General features: G+C 59.8%; 5 protein-coding genes across 5 annotated transcripts; all 5 read left to right on the forward strand.

The window, feature by feature from the left end:
* Positions 1 to 250: 250 nt before the first annotated feature.
* LINJ_36_2360 (vacuolar protein sorting-associated protein 45-like protein) lies at positions 251 to 1,930 on the forward strand (the record flags this gene model as incomplete). The annotated part of the gene is made up of 1 exon (XM_001469779.1): positions 251 to 1,930. One exon carries the CDS (start codon positions 251 to 253, stop codon positions 1,928 to 1,930), a length of 1,680 nt encoding a protein of 559 aa, XP_001469816.1.
* A 2,297-nt stretch (positions 1,931 to 4,227) lies between these two features.
* Positions 4,228 to 12,039, forward strand: LINJ_36_2370 (conserved hypothetical protein; the record flags this gene model as incomplete). The annotated part of the gene is made up of 1 exon (XM_001469780.1): positions 4,228 to 12,039. The coding sequence occupies one exon, from the start codon at positions 4,228 to 4,230 to the stop codon at positions 12,037 to 12,039; it is 7,812 nt and encodes a 2,603-aa protein (XP_001469817.1).
* Positions 12,040 to 13,165: 1,126 nt separating this feature from the next.
* On the forward strand, positions 13,166 to 14,272 carry LINJ_36_2380 (putative developmentally regulated GTP-binding protein 1; the record flags this gene model as incomplete). Its single annotated transcript, XM_001469781.1, has 1 exon — positions 13,166 to 14,272. One exon carries the CDS (start codon positions 13,166 to 13,168, stop codon positions 14,270 to 14,272), a length of 1,107 nt encoding a protein of 368 aa, XP_001469818.1.
* Positions 14,273 to 16,893: 2,621 nt separating this feature from the next.
* Positions 16,894 to 17,883, forward strand: LINJ_36_2390 (guanylate kinase-like protein; the record flags this gene model as incomplete). Its single annotated transcript, XM_001469782.1, has 1 exon — positions 16,894 to 17,883. The coding sequence occupies one exon, from the start codon at positions 16,894 to 16,896 to the stop codon at positions 17,881 to 17,883; it is 990 nt and encodes a 329-aa protein (XP_001469819.1).
* Positions 17,884 to 19,229: 1,346 nt separating this feature from the next.
* Positions 19,230 to 20,615, forward strand: LINJ_36_2400 (hypothetical protein, unknown function; the record flags this gene model as incomplete). The annotated part of the gene is made up of 1 exon (XM_001469783.1): positions 19,230 to 20,615. The coding sequence occupies one exon, from the start codon at positions 19,230 to 19,232 to the stop codon at positions 20,613 to 20,615; it is 1,386 nt and encodes a 461-aa protein (XP_001469820.1).
* Positions 20,616 to 20,673: the final 58 nt, after the last annotated feature.

The raw sequence follows: 20,673 nt of genomic DNA on the forward strand, positions 1-20,673 counted from the left end.
CTCCGCTCCAGCCACCTCCCACGGCAGGTAAAGCTTTTCCTCCAGTTCTTCGGCGCAGGGAGTCGGCAGCCATTTTGTTTTTGTAGCCGTAACGATGAATACGCACGCGGCACTCCAAAACTTATCCAGCACGCTGCTGACGGCGGGCGGCGGTGGTGGCGGGGCCGCTCACCTCACTGCGCCAGCCGCTGTCTCGTCCTCCTCGGCACTTGTGACGTCGAACAGCTTCTTCTCCCTTATCGACGCCTACATGAACCGCATCTTGCCATGTGATACGAATATGAAGGTCCTCCTCGTAGACGACGGCGCGCTGCCGATGATCGCGACTGCTTTTTCGCAGACGGAGTTGCTCAAGCACGGGGTGTACCTCGTCGAGTCCCTCAACAGCGCCGCGCGGCAGCGGAACTTGATGAAGATGCTGCGGTGCTACATTCTGCTGCGTCCAAGTCTCGCGAGTGTGGAGGCGGCATGCGTGGAGCTGCGTATGGCGAAGTACCGTAGCTATCACCTCTTCTTCTGCGGCGCGACCAGCGCGGAGATGCTGGACCGCCTCGCGAACGCCGACAACGACTCGCTCGTGGAGGAGGTGCAGGAGGTGTTCTGCGACTTCAACGCCGTCAATAAGGACGCCTTCGTACTGGAGACGCCGCCGCCGCAGTCGCTTGTGTCGTCATTCATGTCAGCCTCGCAGGTGCGCCGGCTGGCGGAGGGGCTGGCCTCGCTCATGGTGGCGCAGCGCCGGCGACCCCGCATTCGCTACCAGAAGAATAGCCCGTTTGTGCAGCGCCTCGGCGCAGAACTCGTGAATGTGCTGAAAAGCGACCCCGGACTGTACGACTATCCCGCGCGGGACACGGTGCTGCTGCTGTTAGACCGCAACGACGACCCGCTCACCCCGCTCCTCACCCCATGGACCTACCAAGCAATGCTCCACGAGCACATTGGGCTGCGCTCCAATACGCTCAAGCTGCCGGCCGACGTGCAAGGAGCCGAAGAGGAGGGCTACGTCTTCTCCGAGCACGATGACGCCTTCTTCGCCAACAACATGTTCAACAACTGGGGCGACCTGTGCAACAACGTGAAGAAGTACGTTGACCAGTGCAAAGACGCGCTGAATCTCGACCGCCCCACAGCCACCCTCGAGGAGCTCAAGGCGTTCATGCAGAAGATTCCGCAGACGAAGAGCCTCACCGGGTCCGTCACGAAGCACACAACGGTGACCACGTATCTCTCCGGCGTCATCAAGAGGCGCAACCTGCTGGAGATCTCTCTTTTGGAGCAGGACATGATCGCCTCCTCGGACCAGAGCAACCACTGGGCACGCCTGCAGTCCTTCGCGTCGCGCCCCAGTACGAGCCAGGAGGACCTCACACGTCTCTGCCTCATCTACCACCTTCGCTATGAGAAGCCCGGCGGTCCGTCGCAGGTGGCACCGTACCTCGACCGCGTCAACTCGAACTACGCCCTGCTCCTTTGTAAGTTGCGGCAGTACTACGGCCTTCATCGAAACACCGATCGCTTGTTTGCCGCTACCGGCGTCATGGCAAAGATCGTGAAGACGTTTGTGGATGTCGGCAACATTTACACTCAGCATGAACCGGTTCTGAAGCGCACCCTGCAGCAGCTGTACAGCGGCCAGCTCGACACCGCCTCCTACCCATACCTGGAACAGCCGACCTCCTCCTCCGGCGGCGGCGGTGTGGCGAACGCGGAGCATAAGCCAATGGAGGTGACCGTTTACATGTGCGGCGGGTATACATTCGAGGAGGCAGCGCTGGTGCACGGCATCAACGCGCGCACCGCTTACAAGCCGGCTGATGCAGCCTCGTTTGCGGCGGGTGGAAGTAGCATCAAGGCATCGATCGGCGGCGAAGCCGTTCTCAACACGCACTCCTTTCTGAGTTTGCTAGACCAGCTCTCGCCATCGTAAGAGAGGCGTGACGTGCTGCAACTCGTGCGACTGGGCTCCCGTAGCCTTGCTAGCTAGCGTGGCTTCTTTATATGTTTGCATAGGAGTGCGCTCGCGAAAGACGTTTCACCCTGCTCGGACTGCGGGCTCAGACCGCCGTTGCACCTCACCGCCGCCGCCGCCTTCTCCCCCTCCTCGTTCGCCTCTTTATTTTCCGGCTACTTCTCCGAAGTAGCCCTGACGATTTCCATGGCCACATTACGGGTGCCTTTCAGTATGTTGGCGGTGCTCTACGATTTTGTTTCGCTGCCGTTGCGAAACATGTGAGCACTGTACAGCACGAGCTACCATGCACAGCCGGCATGGCGTATCACACCCGAGCAAGGCATCCAGAGGTCAGCAGAGCAAGAGGAATAGACGGAAAAGGTGCGAAGAGATGCATAGGAATCAACGCCACAGCGCATGCGTGCGAAATGTGCAGCATCTCCTTCATCCGACCGGGTGGACTGATGAGGCGCAGATGCCGGAAGCGCGACGAGGGCACGCCACGCGTTGCACCATCGAGACCTCGAGGCTCCCATGTGAAGAGTCCACGCACCACATTCTGGGGTGCCGCGGCTTGAAGCGCCTCAGAGGGCGGAGCAAGGCATATAGGCAGGGTGTGCAGAGGGCTGCAGCGAGGGCCCTGGCCTGCAGCTGGCCAGCTTCCTTCTCGAGCGTACCCGGCATGCACCTTCATCAACCCCTACTACTCGCACGGTCGACGCCACCGCCTCCGCCCTCGAGCAGGGCCCTGGAGGCGGCCGGCGTTGGATCAAGGCAAGCAGAGCCCGTACAACGCATGGCCCGGATGCGACGGCAGGACGGTTCGTCCTAGACGGCGAGGTTGTAGCCGTATTCCTGCAAAGGCAGGTGGGCTGTGGGTGCTTGTGTGTGTGTGTGTCTACTTGTTGACCTGTTCGTTGGTGGCATGGGCACGCTGTTGTGCGAAAAAAAAAAGGAAACTTCTCGTTTTTCTCACAGGGTGCTTTCGTTGTTATGTTGTCGCTCTTTGCTTGTATTGCTGCACTCGCTTGTCTGGAGACTTGCGTCCTCTCTCCACCTGTCACATGGACACATACATACACGTGCACGCATACTCAGGTGTGCGGCCGACTCTTGTGAGAGTGCGCGGTGCCTTTCGTCTTCGGCAGTCCTGTTCGAGGTTGCCGCACCGTCTTTCAAGCCTCCCGTGCATTCTCTCCCTCTAAGGCGGTCGATTTTCTTGTGGTCTTCTTGCTGGTTGCGGAGTTGCCCACATCAAACGGTGAAATGGTGGGGGAGGAGGCCGGCAGGGAATTCGGATTCAGAATAGGGGTAAACGATTGCGCGACAGGCTTCGCAGACCGAGAAGAAGCGGTAAAGGGCTCCGGCGCGATCATAAAAGGCAGCAGGGGAGCGAAGCGCGTATTCGACTTCTCGGTTCGCCACTCTTCCGTCCCGCCCCCTCGCAAAGAAAAAGGCCAAGGTTTATTCATGGTTACCGGTTTTGTGCTGCGCTGCGGTGGATTTTCACGTGAAGGTGAAGGGGTGCGGCCGTCAGAAACGCGTGCTCTCGTTGGCTGCTTGATGTCGCGACACCGTCTTTCCTCCTCACGGTTTTCCATCCTGTTTTCTTCTCTGGCGCACACAAACACACACACACACACACACACACACACAGTCGACACTCAGGAACGGTGAACTGAGAGCTCCGCACTCTTGCGGTCCCTCCCACCCAACTTCCTCTGCGCTTGCCACTCAACCATTGCACTGTAGGCGATCCTCCTCGTAACGAGCACAGTGGTGGTGAGCAGAGCGGATTCCGGCACACTTCTGCACGCTTACAGAAATTCACGCAAGCACACACACGCAACATAGATATAGACGCACGTGCGAGATCATACGCGCTCGCATGGGCTACGCCCGGCACGTGTGCGTCTACTGTGGCTCGAAAAGGAAAAGAGGAGCACCTCCGGCTAATTTTCTTGTCACTCTCCTCCTGCTGTGCGGCTGCTCAGTCGCGGTAACGCGAGCACTTCCATACTAGAGGGGCGGATAACTTGATGTGCACAGAAGGCGCAAACTGGATATACATAGTTCTTGTTTGTTTTCGGAAGCTCCGCAAGAAAGCGAGAAGCGCACCCATATATACAGGGAGAGCGGGAGCGTGAGGTAACCCTCACGCAGCGGGGAGCACCAGCACAGCGGAGGTTTTCGTCTTCGCTTTTGTTGCTGCCGCTGCTCGCACTGTTCGAGTTCTTGCGCACCGTCTTCCTCGCTCGCTGCCCCGCCATACGATGATAAGCAAGGTTGACCTCATGGTGCTGCCCTCAGCATGCAGCGATGACGAGCCTCGCTCACATGGGCCGCATCCCGACTCACCGCCTGTGACGTCGGCACGGTGTTCAGCACCGTTGCTCCCGTCGGGCGCGGCGTACAGGGCCACTCCCTCTACCCTCGTTACTGCGCCGGGAACTCAGGTGAGTGTGTTGAACCTTGTGAGCGCTCTGCCACTTCTCTTGTCGTTGGACCGATCCCACTACACGGCGACGCTGGGCAATGCACAGGGGGGCGTGCTGGATACCCTCACCGCGCCAGCTGCCCGAGGTGACGGTCGCCTTGGCCCGCTGAGCTGGACGACGATTACCACCGATGCCGCCACCGCAGCGGTGCGTGCGGTACTGTACGCTCGCGGGACGCCGTCTTGGCAAGCGAAGCGGCGGCGACTGCGACGGCTCGCGCTCGACTCATTCTTTCGCTCAACCGTGTCGGCTCGCATCTCCGTGCGCCGCGAGCGCGGTGCTAAAGGCGGGGATGGCGTGCACGAGGCAGTAGTGCGGCTGCTGCACCACACACGCGCCGTTATGTCGGACATCTCGCCGACACAAGCGCATTTGGTCGATCTTTTTGCGGCCCAGATCATGTGCGGTGCGCAGAGTGCTGGTGCCGCCGTGGAAGGCTCACCGCACGCAGCCGCGGGCAAGGCGATTGATGAGACAACTGACGCGGAAGGCGGGCAGTCACTGGGCGCTTCACACGCCTCCACGGCGATGATGAGGGAGCGTTCAAAGCCCGAGTTTGAGCGACGCGGCATCATGAAAAGCGGCGTCTCCCCCTCATTCTCGGTCACCGCATCACCGCGCCACGCCCAAGGCGAGATTACCAGCACACCTGCCTCTGCTACCGTTGCGGAGCAACTGCTCTATATTATTCTCCGCACCAGCATTGCGGCGAATACGCCACGGCGGCCCCTTGCCATGCACGGTGACGACACGCCTGCGCTCTTGGCAGATGGGCTGCATACATCCCCACCACAAGGCACTGACGGCGCCACCGCGGTGGGAGGCCTGACGCGCAAAAAGCCGCGGCTAGACAACTTCGATTGCATCAGTCCCGCGACTTTGTCGTCGGAAAACGGGCAATCGATTTATCGGTACTCTAGCGATGCTGGTAGTGCAAACCCGGCTACTGCGCTGCCCTACGAGCCGTACTGCTGGCTAGCGCCGTCGACGGTGGCGCTAGTGGAGTGCTCACAGGCGCTGCGGCGACACCAGCGCTGGACGTGCGACCTGGATCCGGTGATCGAGGCCACCGTAGCTGGAGAGGGCTCAAGAACCCACAGCAGCCACCTGTTTAGGGGCGCGGGCACCCGCTCCGCCGCTGTCGTGTCGCTGCTTGACAGTATGCGTAACTCGTGGGCTCCTCTACCTGGCATGGCAGACAGCGACGACGCTGCGGTTTTGACGGCTCTTGTGCGTGACAGTGGGCTTCCGTTTGCCCCAGCGTCAACTTCAGCTGCACTGGACATGGCGCATGAAGCTGGGCCTGCAAGCCACTCCCGTGGTTTTCAGTGGGGGCAGACGATGATGGGAGGGGAAGATCCCGCCGTCGAGGCCCTGTTTGCGGACGGTCGAGCTCGCCGCATCGATTCCCGCCGTGGCGAGGCAGATGGTATCCCCGGCAGTGAAGGGGCAACGCAGACAAGACAGCGCGAGGCCGATGCTGCGGCAACTGCTCTGCCTGCATGTCGCATCCCTTTCGTATCCTGCCTGCCGTTGTACGACGAGGTTGTGTACGCGCAGGTGCACCTGGCCCTGCACTGGTGCACTGCTGGCCATGCTGATCCGTTTTGTCTCACCCACATTGACAACACGGCCGGCTCAAACTTGCCGGCGTTGCGCGTTCGCGATGAGTTTTACGCCCGCCCGTTGCCGACCAATGGTGGCGCCGGGACAGCCGCCGCCGCGACCGCCATCAGTGGTTTGGCTTCTCTGCTGGAGTGGGGCTGCTACTACGGGACGCTGCTGCGCCGACTTCACCGCCTCTGCGATGTAGCTGACAACGTCGCGCTGCGCGGCACTCTCGGCAGCTACGGCCGTTGTGCCATGAGCACCTTGCGCCTCCTGCTATGCTTGCTGCAGCGACAGATTGGGGAGCTGGGGCACCAGGCAGGCGGACCTCACCGGCTGAGCTTCGCGGAGCTGCTCACGGCACACCAACGGCTGCAGCGAGCAGTGGAGCAGGTGGAGGTCCTTGCGGCGTTTTTCGGTGTCCCGGCCGTGGCCGCGGTGCCAGAGGCGTGGGACCCTGTCGACGTCCTCGAAGAACGCTGCTCATCGGCGTTGCTTATCTCACGTCTGTACGAGTGCTTCACTGCGCGTCATGCCGATGCGCTTGGTCGGCACGGAAGCGCTGCCACCCACTACCACGAACTGCAGCAGGAGCGGCTCGCCGAACTGCTCTCCTCGTTGGGCGGTGAAGATAGTGAGGAGTTGCCGCTGCAGGCGAATACGCCGGGCGGCGGCGCCGACCAGCAGCGGCAGAAAATGCGAGCTGCCTTGGCCGCGGTCGAGTCTGGGACGGCCCCTCCCTCGGTGAGACTTTCGCCTCTAGACACCGGCGACAACTACGGCGCCTGGGAGCAGCATCGCAAGGACCTGCTCAGCTACTCCATCGACGTCATCGGACTTCTGCTCCGCTCAACCCTGCGTCCTCTAAACGCGATGCTGGACCGCTGGCTCAAGGCAGGCGAGCTGGCCGATCCGTATGACGAGTTTTTTGTGGTCCCGTCTCACGGCCAGACGCATAGCGGCTTCACCTTGGAGCCTTCACCACAGCGGCTACCGGTATTTCTATCTGTTGCAGCTGCCACAGACCTTCTCCACGCTGGGGTAAGCCTGCGGGTGCTTCGAGTGGCTTCGACGCACGTCGTGCTCAGCGCCCAGAAGGACGCACGTCAACTGGAAGCCATGGCGGAGATCAATGAGGCCGCGGCGGAGGACTACGTTGGGGAACTGCTCGATACGCAGACGCTGCGACGCGCGATTGAACAATTTATCGAGCAACTCGTGCACGGTGCACCGACAGCGGATGCTGTGCACGATATGCGACACTCGGGGACTGGCGCCAACGACGAAGTCGAAGTCACCGACGCGGCCCCAATGCCGCTGCCGCCGCGTGTCGACTTGCTGTCGGCGTACGGCGCCATCAACTGGTGGAAGGAGCACTACCAGGCCTGCACACGTGTCTTGCTCGAGGTGGTGAAGGAGGCCGCGAATCCTGCGGAGGGCGGTGACGAGGACGGCTCCACCGAAGCTGCTCCAGACCCGTCGCTTTGGTTGCATGCGGACGAGGAAGAGGGGCTGCGTAGTGCTGAAGAGGCGTCAGCGGCCGAGAACGAACATGTCGGTGGCGCTACTGCCTCCGAAACGCACACTGGCCATGCCGAGTTGTCCCTCTCCTGCGCCACCGCTGCGCCAGCCGCACGAGACGATCACCATCGTGATCGCTCTCCTCACGTGACGGCTGCTTTCCCGTCAAAGGAGTCGACGAGTGAGGCGTCGTCGTACATTACCGTTTTCATAAACTCCGACGACGATGAGGACCGCGGCGCCCACTCGGGAATGGGGAGGGCGACAGGCGGGAGGCAGGGGGCGGACAGCGTTTCCATTGCCTCCTCGTCTCCTCGCTCCTCTACGACTACGACGACGAGCGTGCTTGGCCTACGCCGCATCGCCGGTTCCCGCTTCTCAACTGGGACAACTGTGTCCTCGACAGCCTCGTCGCGTGGCACCATGGCCCTCTATGGCGCCATCACGGAGGAACTACGCCAAGTCTCGCTGCTCGAGCAGCAAACGGAGGCGGACCTCGGGCAATGCCGCCAAGCGCTCCGCGCCGAGTTCGACGCGCAACTGTGGCGCCGCCGACGAGACAATCGACTGAGCGACTGGAAGGCCCAGCGACTAGCGCTACGGCTGCGGCGAGTGCGCGCCATGGAGGGCATCGTTGAAGAACTGCGCGATGTGTACATGATACGCGCTGTCGGGCACACCGAAATTCAAGGGTCAGCGTCGCGCTCCATCGAGGAAGTGACACCCTCGCATCAAAGCAGGAGCGAGAAAGAGGAAACCGAGCAACACGGGGCGGGCCAAGAGCCTTCCGTGGCCGGCCCCACAATGACGGAGATGCGCGTTGTGGTGCCGCTCCGCCAGCTGCCGCCCCCACGCGTCGCACCGCCGGTGATTCTGTACGCCGTTCCAGACGACGAGGATGGCGTCGACGGCGTGACCGGGGGGAGGCGTGGCAGTCGTCTCTTCCCTGGTCGCTCGCGTCGCACGAGTTTCGCGGCAAATACGACCATCATGGAGCTGCCCGCAACAGGTGCGCGTGATACCCCTCAGTCCTGTGGGCGGCAGCGGCGCTCTCTCAGCGCAAGCATACTGCGCACCAGCAACTGGCCGAGGACGTCAGGGTCACCGTCGTCGTCGGCGTGCACGGCACGGCGAGTTTCTGCTGCAGCAGCCGACGCTGGAGGCGTCACGTTCATCGATCCGCTGTCGACTGGAGCTTCGGTACAACACAGCGAAGGCGTTGGCGCGGGGCCAGGAATCATTCGTCAGCTGCGCGATGTTGCCACAGCCGCCCTGCCAACGTTTGGCGTCATGGAGAAGCGGAGCCCTGTGGAGCCAGCACAGAGCGCCGTCGCGACGTTTACTGTGCCCTCCGTATCGACCCCTCCGCCAATGCCGCCGTCGAAGTCGTCGCATAAGCGCTGCGAACAAGTCGAGGCAGCAATGCTGAGGGAGCACGCGGACATGGCTGCCGCCGTCGCGGCGGATGAGGCGCACGCGGCGGCGGTGCGGCGCGACGAGCTAGGGTACGCCCACCCAGATGCACTATTTAGGGTAGCGGACATTAACGACGATGATTTCCTGCTAATGCGCACTGGCCTCAAAGGCTACGCGCGTCGTGAGGCGGAGGCGGCGGCGCTGGCAGAGCTTGCCGAGCGGCAAGCGCAGCTGGCCGCTTACACAGTCGATGAGCCGGGGTATCTTCGCCAGCTGGCGGCGGCGGCGGCGGCGGCCGTGACCAACCCCTGCTCTGGCAGTCCCAAGGGCAGCACAACGTTGCCCAACTCAGGTCTCTCCGCTCAGCGGCGCTCTCGTGTTTCGATCAAAACCGAACGTGATGGCGCGGCACGGGACGATCGCGCCGAGGAGGGTGTCGACGCGGGTGGCGGCGCCGCTCATGTGGGGGGATCCATACAGCTGCCTTCCGAGCTGGATCCTGCATGGCAACAAGATGATCCTCAACGAGGTTCACGCGAAGCGAGGGCGACGATAGCGAGGACGGCATCCATGGCGAAGAGCTTCACAGACGAGCTGTGGTCGTGGACGGCGACGGAGGCGCATCGCTGGTACTTTGATGACCTCGTCCCACTGCACCACGCTCTAACCGGCGCCGAGGTAGACCGCGCACTTATCGTCGACGTCGCCCTCACCTGCGACGAGGCCGAAGCGTTGCAACGCTGCAGCGGGTACTACCGCTCCCTAGGCCAGTACACGGCCAGCTTCCTCACGCACAAGGCGCTGCAGCTGACGCTGCTGCCGCCCTACGGCTCTCTCTACCGCCTCACAACGCAGTTTCTGGACGTTTGCTTGCTGCAGAGGGCGCCGATTGCCGTGCGTCTCATGGACCTCTGGATGACGCTTGTGGACGCTGCACTGGAAATGATGGCAGAGGCTGAGGAGGCTTCGATGGTGCAGAGAATCATAAGCGGAGAGACGCGACTGTCTGCGTTGGCGGCGCTCGCAGACACCCGGCAGGGGCTGAACGTGACCGTGGCGCTCTCCTCCCTCAACTCGGCCTTCCAGCATGAGTGGGCGACGTGTGTCACGAATGGCGAATCGACGGTGAAGCTGGAGTGGAGGTTCATGTCGAGCGGTGGGGAGGGTCATGAACGGCTCAGCTCAGCGGCAGAGGCTCTCGGCAGTGATGCCGGCTTCACAGAGGGCGACGATACGGCTGAGGAGGGTGTCCGGAACGTCTCTAGCGTTTCCCGTCTGCCACACCAACCCACGCCGTTATCGCAAGGCAGCGCAGAGAAAGCGTCGAAGGAGTCCTTTCCCATTCACTCCTTCCTTGCTTCACTCAGCCTGACGGCGGCGAGCCCGTGGTGCAGCGGAGCTTGGTTGCTGCCGGATCACACGCTGCATTGCACTGGCGCCATCTTCCGCACGCTCCTGTTTTGGAAGAGCGCCGAGCGGATTGTACTGCACACGTGGCGCGCCGGCATGGATAGTGGCCTCTCCAGCGTCTTCTTCTTCTGCACTAATGTGCGACAGGTGCTGTTGTCGAGTCTTCAGGAAACAGTGTGGCTGCGACTGGCAGAGCTGACTGCGGCGTACCGGGAGAGTCTGCAGTTTGAGGCCGGGGTCCTCTACACTTACCGTTCCCTTGAGAGCTTTACGATCGACAATGCCACATTCTTGCGCGAGTGCGAGTTCTACACGCTCTGCGGCCCGCAGTTCCAGTGCCGCGTCTGCCCTGTCTTGCGGGCAATGGTGGACGCCGTGGAGGAAGCGGAGAGGGCGCTGCGGTTTGCGCAGGTGTCAACAAGGGTCGCACGGCGTCAGTACATGGCCACCTTCCGCTCCATGGTGGGCAGTGGAAGCAGCAGTGACAGCGGCAGTGACAGCGACGGAGGCACGGATTCCGACTGCTGCCGGCAAGCAAGGGGCCGACCGGTCGCGTCAGCACCTCGGCATGTCTTTACCCTCTCGCGGTGGTCTCGGCGAGCGCGGAAGCGGCAAAGCGCTGGGAAGGCGCAGGCCGGCGGCAGTGTTGCTTGGGCCTCCCCTTGGCACCTTCAGCCCCTGGAAGACGCCCTGGCACGTCACTCCGAGGAGCTCTCGCCACCTGAAGCTACTAGCGGTCGACTCACTGACGTGGATGCACCTGACACAGAGTCTGAAGTCGACGTCGACAGCGCTGGCACACCGCGCAGACGCGCCGAAAAAGGGAGAAAAGGGCCAGCAGTGAAGGCAAAGCGGTCGCCGTCCTCGGCTGTTAGCAGCGCCGTGGCAGCGCGCTTCACAACTCCGGTGTTAGACAAGTCGCTGCTTGCCTTGCTGAGCACCGCCGGCGGTGAGGAGGAGACACATCGCGAAGGCGATTCAGCGTCCACTGCAGCGCCGCGCAAGAAGCGCCGCCGCGGAGGTAGTCAGCCAGCTGGTGCTCGCCAACCTACCACTGCCACGGCAGCGCCAATGGCCACGACACTGCGGGCTTCTGCGACTGCACAGCGCTCGCAAACCCCGAAGTGCAGCCGCAGTGCTGAGGTGAGTGTACGGCGGTCCCCTGCTCCGGCTGAGGTGTCATCCTCGGCAGTAGCAGGTGCTGCAAAAACGGCTACGCCAGCAATGAAACGACCGCGGCGAGGCCGCCGCCAGCAGAAGCGGATGCCCTCAGCGGAACGCAAAGAGCGACGCTGCAAACTACGCGCGATCGCGGAGCGCAAAATCAAAGAAGAGGTGGACCACCAGCGCCGACTGGTGCGCGACATGATTTCTCGCCAGCTGCGTCGCTTCGCATGGCTCACGCAGTCCCTGCGGAATGCGCTATCGGAGGTGATGGTGGAGGAGGACGTGAAGGGCATGGAGGACGAGAGCATTGCCGCCACCGCCACCGCCACAAGCGACGGCGCGTCGTTGAAGTCGATCAAGGACTTGCACAAAGCACAGCGGCAGCACATGAACCGCAACGCCTACATCTCCACGATTCTTCGAAAGCTCGATGCGCTGATCGAAGTGATGGCTACCCAAGTGTGATCCGTGCCTACGAAAAAAAAAAAAGAAAGATGTGCGCGTGTGTGTGTAAACGGTGAGGCAGTTGGTCTCGACAAGGAAAACTTGTTGCATGGCCATCGCGCTGGACAGGATCAGATGCTGCTGCTTTTGTGGGCTTTTCTCTCTATCCTGTGCTCATGCGGTCTTCGGCTCGATGGGCTGTTTCGTTTTACGAGTCCTTTATGCCGAGGCAAACAAGGGCCACCAAAACGGCTTCCGTGTCAAGCGCCAACTATCATGTGGGGCGATGCACGTGCACGCATCCATACGCTTGTGTGGGCTCATCTTTGCTCATCCGCTGCGCCCGTCGCTCGCTCTCTTCCTTTGGGCACGTCTGCAGAGCGCATTTGGGGATTTGGTAAATAAAAAAGGTGAGGGTGCGCGTGGCACGCAGGCGTACTACGCCTCTGCCGCACAAATCACCACCCTGCGTCAATGCGGCACCTCTCCTTTTATGCCGCATCGGCGTTCTCGAACACGTCACTCACCTCTATTGGGTGACCGGGTGGGCTCGTCAGCCCATCATCTCTCTCTTGTCCGTGTGCCCTCACCCCCCCTGTTTTCTGCCCCCACCCGCTCCCTCTCTGGCTCCATTGCATTAACACACATACACACATGCCACATATGCGGTGTCCTGGATGTGCTTAGATGTCTGCGGAGAAGGTGCTCCTGAGCAGCCTCGAGAGCCCACCATTATCGCCCACCCCACTAACGCTTCAGCTCTAACTGTTCTTTCTGCCCTCATCTCTCTATGCCTTTTAGGGTGTGCGCGCGGCCTCATCCTTCGCCAACTCTCGAGCATCACCGCGAGAATGCACCTGTGCACTTGCGCTGAGACTTCGCCTTTTTAAACTCTCCATTGCGTCCTGCCCTTAACGTAAAAGAAGCCCACCTAACATATCCTTCTCTATCTGCCTTCATCAACGCCGCGATTGTCAGACGCGGGGACCTCTCGGCGCGCCATTCACCGCCACAAATAATAACCCCCGGATTAGCTGATATAGATACACTCTGCGCCACGCACCCCCTTTGTCTTCCCTTTTTCACAGCTCCTCCCCTCCCCTCCCTCCTATCTTTTTTTTTCTCTTGTGTTTGCTCGCAGCCAAAAATGTCGTCCTTGCAGAAGATCAGCGATATCGAGGCTGAGCTCGCCCGCACGCAGAAGAACAAGGCTACGATGGCTCACATTTGTGCTCTCAAGGCCCGCCTGGCGCAGCTCAAGCGCGAGCTCATCGCGTCTGAGTCGAAGAAAGGCGGCGGCAAGGGCGAAGGCTTTGACGTGCAGAAGACCGGCGACGCTCGCATCGGCTTCATTGGCTTTCCGTCTGTTGGCAAGTCGACGCTGCTGTCGAAGATGACCTCGACTCACTCCGAGGTGGCCGCGTACGAGTTCACCACGCTCACCTGCGTGCCTGGTGTGGTGAATTACCGCGGCGCCAAGCTGCAGATGCTGGACCTGCCCGGTATCATCGAAGGTGCCAAGGACGGTAAGGGTCGAGGCCGGCAAGTCATTGCAGTGGCCCGCACTTGCTCTCTTATCCTCATCGTGCTTGACATTGCCAAGCCGCTGCAGCACAAGCTCATCATTGAGCGTGAGTTGGACGGCTTCGGCATTCGGTTGAACAAGTCGCCACCGGATATTGTGATTCGAAAAAAGGACCGCGGTGGCATCAGCATCTCCTCGACGTGCCCGCTCACGCACATTGACCAGGAGACGATCAAGATCATCTTAGGCGAGTACCGCATGGCGAACGCCGACGTCACCTTCCGCGGCGACTACACGGCCGACGAGTTCATCGATGCGATCGAAGGGAATCGCGCGTACATCCCGGCCATTTACGTGCTGAACAAGATCGACCAAATATCGATCGAGGAACTCGACATCGTCGCCCGCATTCCGCACAACTGCCCAATCTCTGCCCATCACGAGTGGAACCTGGACGGGCTCCTCGAGTGCATATGGGATCACCTGAACTTCATTCGCGTGTACACGAAGCCGAAGGGTCAGGTGCCAGACTACGACGCGCCGGTCATTCTAAAGAAGTCGCCACAGCCGTCGGTGGAGAGCTTCTGCAACCGCATTCACAGGCAGCTGATACGCAACTACAAGTATGCGTGGGTGTGGGGCTCGTCCGTGAAACACCAGCCGCAGCGTGTGGGCAAGGACCACCCGCTGGATGACGAGGATGTCGTGCAGGTGGTGAAGAAGGTATAGAAACAACGGGGAAACTACATTCGCAGCCAGCCTGAGAGGTCGACAGCGACGAAGGTGCACCCGTCAGGAATGCCGCTGATCACGTCACACAACACGCACGCGCACGTGGCGCTCAAGGGCGATAAGGGCGGTGAGCTTGTATTTCATCAGCGTTTCACCGCGTCTGCATCCCCCTTCTTACGAGTCGGACCCCTTACGCACCGTCGGTGCGGCATGATTATCTAACAAGCGAGTTGGCCGCCGGCGAATGTCTCAGTTTTAAGGGGCCTTCCCTTTTGTGTGCTGTTGTTTCTCTCTGTAGTTTGTTTGCCTTCTGTTTTTTTGTTGTTGTTTGGGAAGGTCTCTCTCTCTGCGTCTGGGCGTATGTGTGTGTGTGTGTGTGTGTGTGCGTGTTCTTTGGCATCTAACCTACGTTTCAATCACCAAGAGGCCGTTTTCATGCCCGCTCCCCGAGCGGCAGAAAAGGAAAAAAAACGGAAAAGGGTGCAGCAGTGACGCCTACGAATCGACACCGTTTCTACTGGCGCAGCTACGTGTCCTCCCAGAGACCACCTCTTCTCCGCCTGAAAGAGAAACAGCGGTGCGTCGCAGCTAGCGTCGGTGCGCGCGCCGCTGGGAGCTCATGTGTGTGGAAGGGAAGATGAGGAGAAGGGGTGTTGGCATGAAACACGGAAATGTTCGCGCTAATCACAATACCACTCTCACTCAATGCCACTCCGTCTTTTTTTTTTGCGCGTGTGATTCCACCGCCAACAAATCAGCACGCATACCCATCTGCCACCGCTACAACTTACTCTTGTCGCGGCCCTCCCGACCTCACACGCTTCCTTCTCGAACGCACCCCCTTACCCTGCCGTGTCTTCTGTAATTCCTTCATCCTGTTGTGTGTGTGCCCTCGCCAACAGTTGGAGTCTTCATTGAAACCGTCGTGGCACATCGACACACGATCACTTAAGCTCAAGCACGCACAGCTACACCCAAGCACACACGCACACCCACACTGACCCGTTTAAGCGTTGAGAGACTACAGCTGATCAGCTAAAGGACAACAGCACGCGAAGGACAAAGCAAAAAAAAAAAGGAAAGGGAAGAACAGGAGCGCAGCAAAGTCATACGCACACAGATTCACACATATATATGGCCAGAAGCACCTGCGTCCATTCTAAGCCGAGCCGTTAGTTGTTGCCGTGTGTGTGCGCGCGCGTCTACTCAACATTGTTAGCCCCCTCCCCTCCTCCCATCTCCCTCCTCTGCCTACTAAGGCCGTAACGCGCGGCGTGGAGGGGCTCCTCTCTCTTCATATTCGCTTAAGCCACCGCTGATCTACGCTGGCATGTTTGCTCCCCTCACAGACACACGCGCCTGAGCAATACCCCCCCCACACACACACACAAAAAAAAAGTAAGGGGCCCTTCGCTCTCCCGCTCTTTGTTGTTTTCGTTGTTGCTGCTTCATCGGCTTTTCATTCTTGCTGCTCCTCATTGATTGAAGCGTTTTTTTCAGTGCGGTGACGCTGGCTGCCAGCTCCCTCACCTTTGCCAGGGACAAACCTGGTCGTTCCTCCTCACTCTCTCCCATTTTTCGAATGTCATAGAAGCTGCTTTCTTGTGTGAGACTGCGCTTGTTTATGTGTCTGTTTTTTTTTCTACCATCCTCTCCACACACCCAAACACATATCTAAGCATATACGCATTCATACACACCCGTTAAAGAGGGAATCACGCAACGTATTTGTTCTGGTATTCTCCTCCTCTCCCTCTCCCCCCTGCGAACGTTGTCAGTCTCTCCTTTCTCGGTCGCCACTGCCAGTCTCTGCCTCTCTCTTTCTTCCCCCCTCCCCTTTTAGACAGACACGCGGAAGCGTCGTGAAGGGAGGGCCAGCCGTGCACCGTTTTCGTGTGTTTTTCTTTTTTTTTCTTCAGCTGTGCTGGTTTTGAGTTCTTCTTCGCTCATCTTACGTGCCTGCGTCGCTGCATTGAACGCGCTGCCGAGCTGTGCACTCACCCACACATAGACCCCTTATCTCCCCATATCTTCTTGAGGAGCAACTGCACAGCAGTGTGCGCGTGTGCCTCTCTTTTCTCCCGCTCTCCTCTCCGTCTTCTTTTTATCGGTGGCGCAACCTTCTGATTTTTGTGTGTGTGCTCGCTCTGCGAGGCTATTCTCATCATTCCCCTCCGCCCTCTTCTGTCTCTTGCCTTTCTCCGTGTAATCATCATTAGTGAAAAAAAAACGGAGCAAGGCAAATTCACCCGTTCTCTTTCCCTGTGTGTTTTGTGTGTGCGCTCAGCGTGTTTTGCCATCGCCCTCTTCCCTGACCCTCTCCCTCTTTCCAGCCGAGCGCCCCAGGGTAGTGAGGCAGAGGAGCCATCACGCAGCAGGTGTGCTCATTTCTCATCAGCCCTTCTGACGGGATATCAACAAAAAACGAAGCCCTTTTCCACGGCAGCAGTTGTGGGAGTAACTTTGCCTCCCTGCTGCTACGGCTGTCTCGGGACTGTTTGTGGGCACCGCCTTCTGCCGGCGTTTGGACAGTCCGCGCCGCGCTCAGCAGTCCCGATCCCCACAGCGTTGCAGCAGCGCCACCGCACACATACACCGGCAAACGTACAAGGGCACTAATGAGCGTGGCACCAAAAGCGCCGATGCCAGCGATTTCATCGGTTGCCGCCGCGTCTGCTGCCCACAAAACTGCTCAGCAGGCCGTGGGCCCTCTCAAGGGCACTGTCGCCCTCAGGCGCCTCGTGGACATGCTTTTGTTTGTCGGGCCAAGCGGCTCTGGCAAGTCTACGGTGATTCGCCGGCTGCAGCGGGACTGGCCCACGCTATTTGAGTTCAGCGTGAGCCACACAACCCGTTGCCCGCGGCGCGGCGAGGTGCATGGGCAGCACTACTACTTTGTCACCATGGAGGAGTTCCAGCAGCTGGTCGACGCGGGTCACATGATTGAATACTCGCGGCTCTGCATGCCCGAAACGTCGTCGTCGACGCCTCCGCTGAGCAAGCCAGTCGGCAACCTCTACGGGACTAGCAAGAAAGCCCTGCACACGGTGCTCGCGCGCAATCGCGTCGTGCTAATGGACACTGATCTGCTCGGCGCCATCAACATTCGGCGTTACTGCTCTCGTGAGGTGGTGAGCACGAGGCCGGTGACCGTTTCGCAAGCGCAGCGCAGTATCGCGCAGCGCGACGATGACGCCGCTCCGGCCGCGCAGACCCTGCTAACCCTCTCAACGCCTCGGCATGCATCCGTCTCTCTGGAGAACGAGCACGCCGCGGACCCCACGACTGCGAATCCATCCAAGGATTCGATGTTGCCGTCGTCCCCTTTCTATGCCGCACCCGTGGTCACACGCACGCTGCGCTGCATGATCATTTTCATCGCGCCACCTAGCATGCAGGTGCTGGAGCAGCGGCTGCGGGAACGAAAGACCGAAACAGAAGCTTCGATCCAGCTGCGCATGAAGGTGAATCGGCAGTGGATGCAGTGGGCCAAGGAGAATCAGTCGTTCTTTGACCACTACATCGTGAACGACAACCTTGATCTCTGCTACGCCAAGGTGAGGGAGATTGTGCGGGCAGAGGTGCTCATGGTGGACAGCACTCTGTGAAGAGGGGGTTGGGGCCAATGAGCAGCGGAGAGGAGGGGAGGTGCGATGCGAATCGGCTGGTTTGGGGGTGGGGTAGTGACGTTGCACACATCGAGAGGAGAGAAACGAGGAGAGCCGCACCGGGACGAGGCGCGGTGTGGGTCTCTTTTTTGTTTTGCCTTTTGCTGCTTTCTTCGGTTTGTGCTGCGCTGTGCTCGAAACAGACAATGTTTTGTTCGCTTGGTGCTGCTGCTGCTGCTGCTGCTGCTGTCGCTGTCGCTGCTGGGACGTGGCCTACGAGCAAGGTTGAGCGCCGGTGTTGTTTTGGTTTGTTTTGATGTCTCCCCTTTCAGTTTTTTTTTGTGTTGCCCTTGTACGTGTATGCGCCTTTCCTCTACCTACTCACCTTGTATTGCTGTTCTGTGACTGTGTCTGACCGTGTTTGCGCCGCCCCCTCACCGTCCACATCAGTCCCCTTCTCATGTCTCTTGAGATAGCGAGGAATGCGACGTACGTTCTTGCCTCTCGCCTTTTTCTTCTGAGTTCTTGGCTTCTGTGCGTGTGTGGTGTTTTCTTGTTGTTTTCCGTGAACTTGAAGGCACGCTAGGCTTCTGCGTACATCGCACCAGCAACGGTGTTACGCGCACCCTCACTTTCTCCCTCCCGTCTCCCCCATTATGATGTCGATCTTGCAAGCAAACGCAGAAGAAGCGGGTGTTGCGGGCAGTGTGAACGCGTTGGTCTTGCGCATGGAAAACCGAGCTGTCGCTGAACTCGTCTTGTGTGTGTGCGTCCGTCTTTCAGCGTGCGTCTTAGCGCTCTCTACGTTTTCTTCTTTTTGTGGATGTCTGCACCTCATTTTTTCTGTGACGTCCAAGCGTGTTCGAGGCTTTTGCGTGAGCAGATGTGCCGAATCACGAGGCAGCGAGAGTGGAGAGAAAATATTAAAAAAAAACACATGAGGGTTAGTTGAAACGACGTGACGGCGAATGGGCAGCTCGCCTGCGCTGTCGACGTGCGTCTTCAGGGTTCAAAGGCACATACCTGTGAGCCAGTGATTTCTCATCTGTCAAGCCGCGTTCTCCGATAACCGCGCCCCACCTACACAGTCGATTACTCCGGCGTTATGGCCCTGCGCTGCTTCTTGCTGGCTCTTCGGGCACTCGACCGCCTCCTCCCCCTACCCACCCCCTGCATCTATCGCCTCGTTGCCTGTATACCCGCCCAAACAAAAAAAACGGGCGCATCGTCGCTCTCCATGGGCTTGCGCTCAGAGTCGATCGCTTTTATTGCTTTATCTTTTTGTTTTCGCTTCTCTTTCTCGCCTTCCCCCCCCCCCACACACACACGCCGTTGTTTTCTTCACAATGGCGGAGGCGAAGGTGGTGAAGGACCTGGCGGAGGTGTGCGCGCGTGGTGAAGAGACCTATAGCGTATGGACAACTGCGAAAGCTCTCGTGCAACGCCGCTACCTTTCGGCCAAGGCGCAGGGCACATTCGAGGACTGCGGCAAACTGCTTGTTTCTCTGACGCAGGTGCTGCGGACGTACCTCCGCATCGATCTGGCACAGGAGCTGCTCCGTGACATGCTCTTCCAAGTAATGGAGCGCTTCTCTGCAAAGCAGGCGGCAGGCGCCACAGCGGCCATTGTAAAGGACGGCGGCGCGCCTCATTCCTCATTTGACCTAGCTGCCGCTAACTTTTTGCAGCATGTGTTCGACACACTCCTCTCCGCGACCACGCGCACCTACACGCTGATGGGACCCATGCCGCTCGTTGTAGAATGGAACAGGGATGCAGACAGTGGAGGCGTGGATGCCGTTGTGGCGCAGTCGAAGCACGCCGCGTCATGGGCCGAGGATGTAGTTCTCGAGTTTGCCGCTCGCGCGGCGGACTTTCTTTCACAGCGTCTCCAGAGCGCTGATGTATTGTCTCGTTGGGCACAGAATCTGTTTGTGTCGTACGAGCAGCTACTTGCTCTCCGTCTGGCACTCCCGTCATCGCCACCCTCCACGCCGCAAGACGGCAAAGCTGCCTCGACTGCTGCCCCCTCACCGTCGGTGCCCGTCCCGACGCTGGCTGCGCAGCTGCTTCGTATGAGCATCTTCAGTCGCGCCAGCAGAACTGGGAAAGAGTCTTCAGACAGCCCCAGCGCAGCAACGACACCACTGACCGCCGCCGTGCACTGGCTCACCCATTTCGCTCGTGAGCCGAACGCGGTCAATCACCTCTTCGCCCAGTACGTGTACTTTGACATTCTTGGCCGAGGCCAGCAGAGGAGCTCTACGACTAACACTGCACCGGGCAACAGTGGCGCCCCCGCGAAGATGCCGCTTGAGCGCGTGAATGCGGCACTGGAGGAGAGGTGCGCGCTGACTCGTCGGGAGGCGATCTATATGGCACGCGCTGCAGTGGAGGCGTACTGGCAAGCGTTTCCGCTTGTGCTGAAGCAGACCTCTTCGGCCAGCTCGCGGCTGCTGTCCAGCTGCGTGGAAGAGAGCGGCAAAGAGGACGCAAACGTCGACCCCCAATACGTGCACCTCTACCGTTGGACGTGGTTCCTCGACTCGCTCACGCTCACCTTCGCGTACAGCGGAAGCGCGAGTGCGGGTGCAAATGAGGACGCGGCGGCGCAGCAGCGGGAGAGGCAGAAGCACGTGTGCGCGCAGCTGCTGGAGACATACGCTGACGTTGCCGCTGAGCTCCCAGGGTTAAAGTGGAAAGAGTTGATTGCTGCCTACATTGGCCCATGAAAAAGGCGGTTTGGGCCTAGGGAAGGTGGCCTGCAAGAGATTGAGCGCAGCAGCAGTG

This window comes from Leishmania infantum, chromosome 36, assembly GCF_000002875.2.
Source record: "Leishmania infantum JPCM5 genome chromosome 36".
Classification (NCBI taxonomy): domain Eukaryota; phylum Euglenozoa; class Kinetoplastea; order Trypanosomatida; family Trypanosomatidae; genus Leishmania; species Leishmania infantum.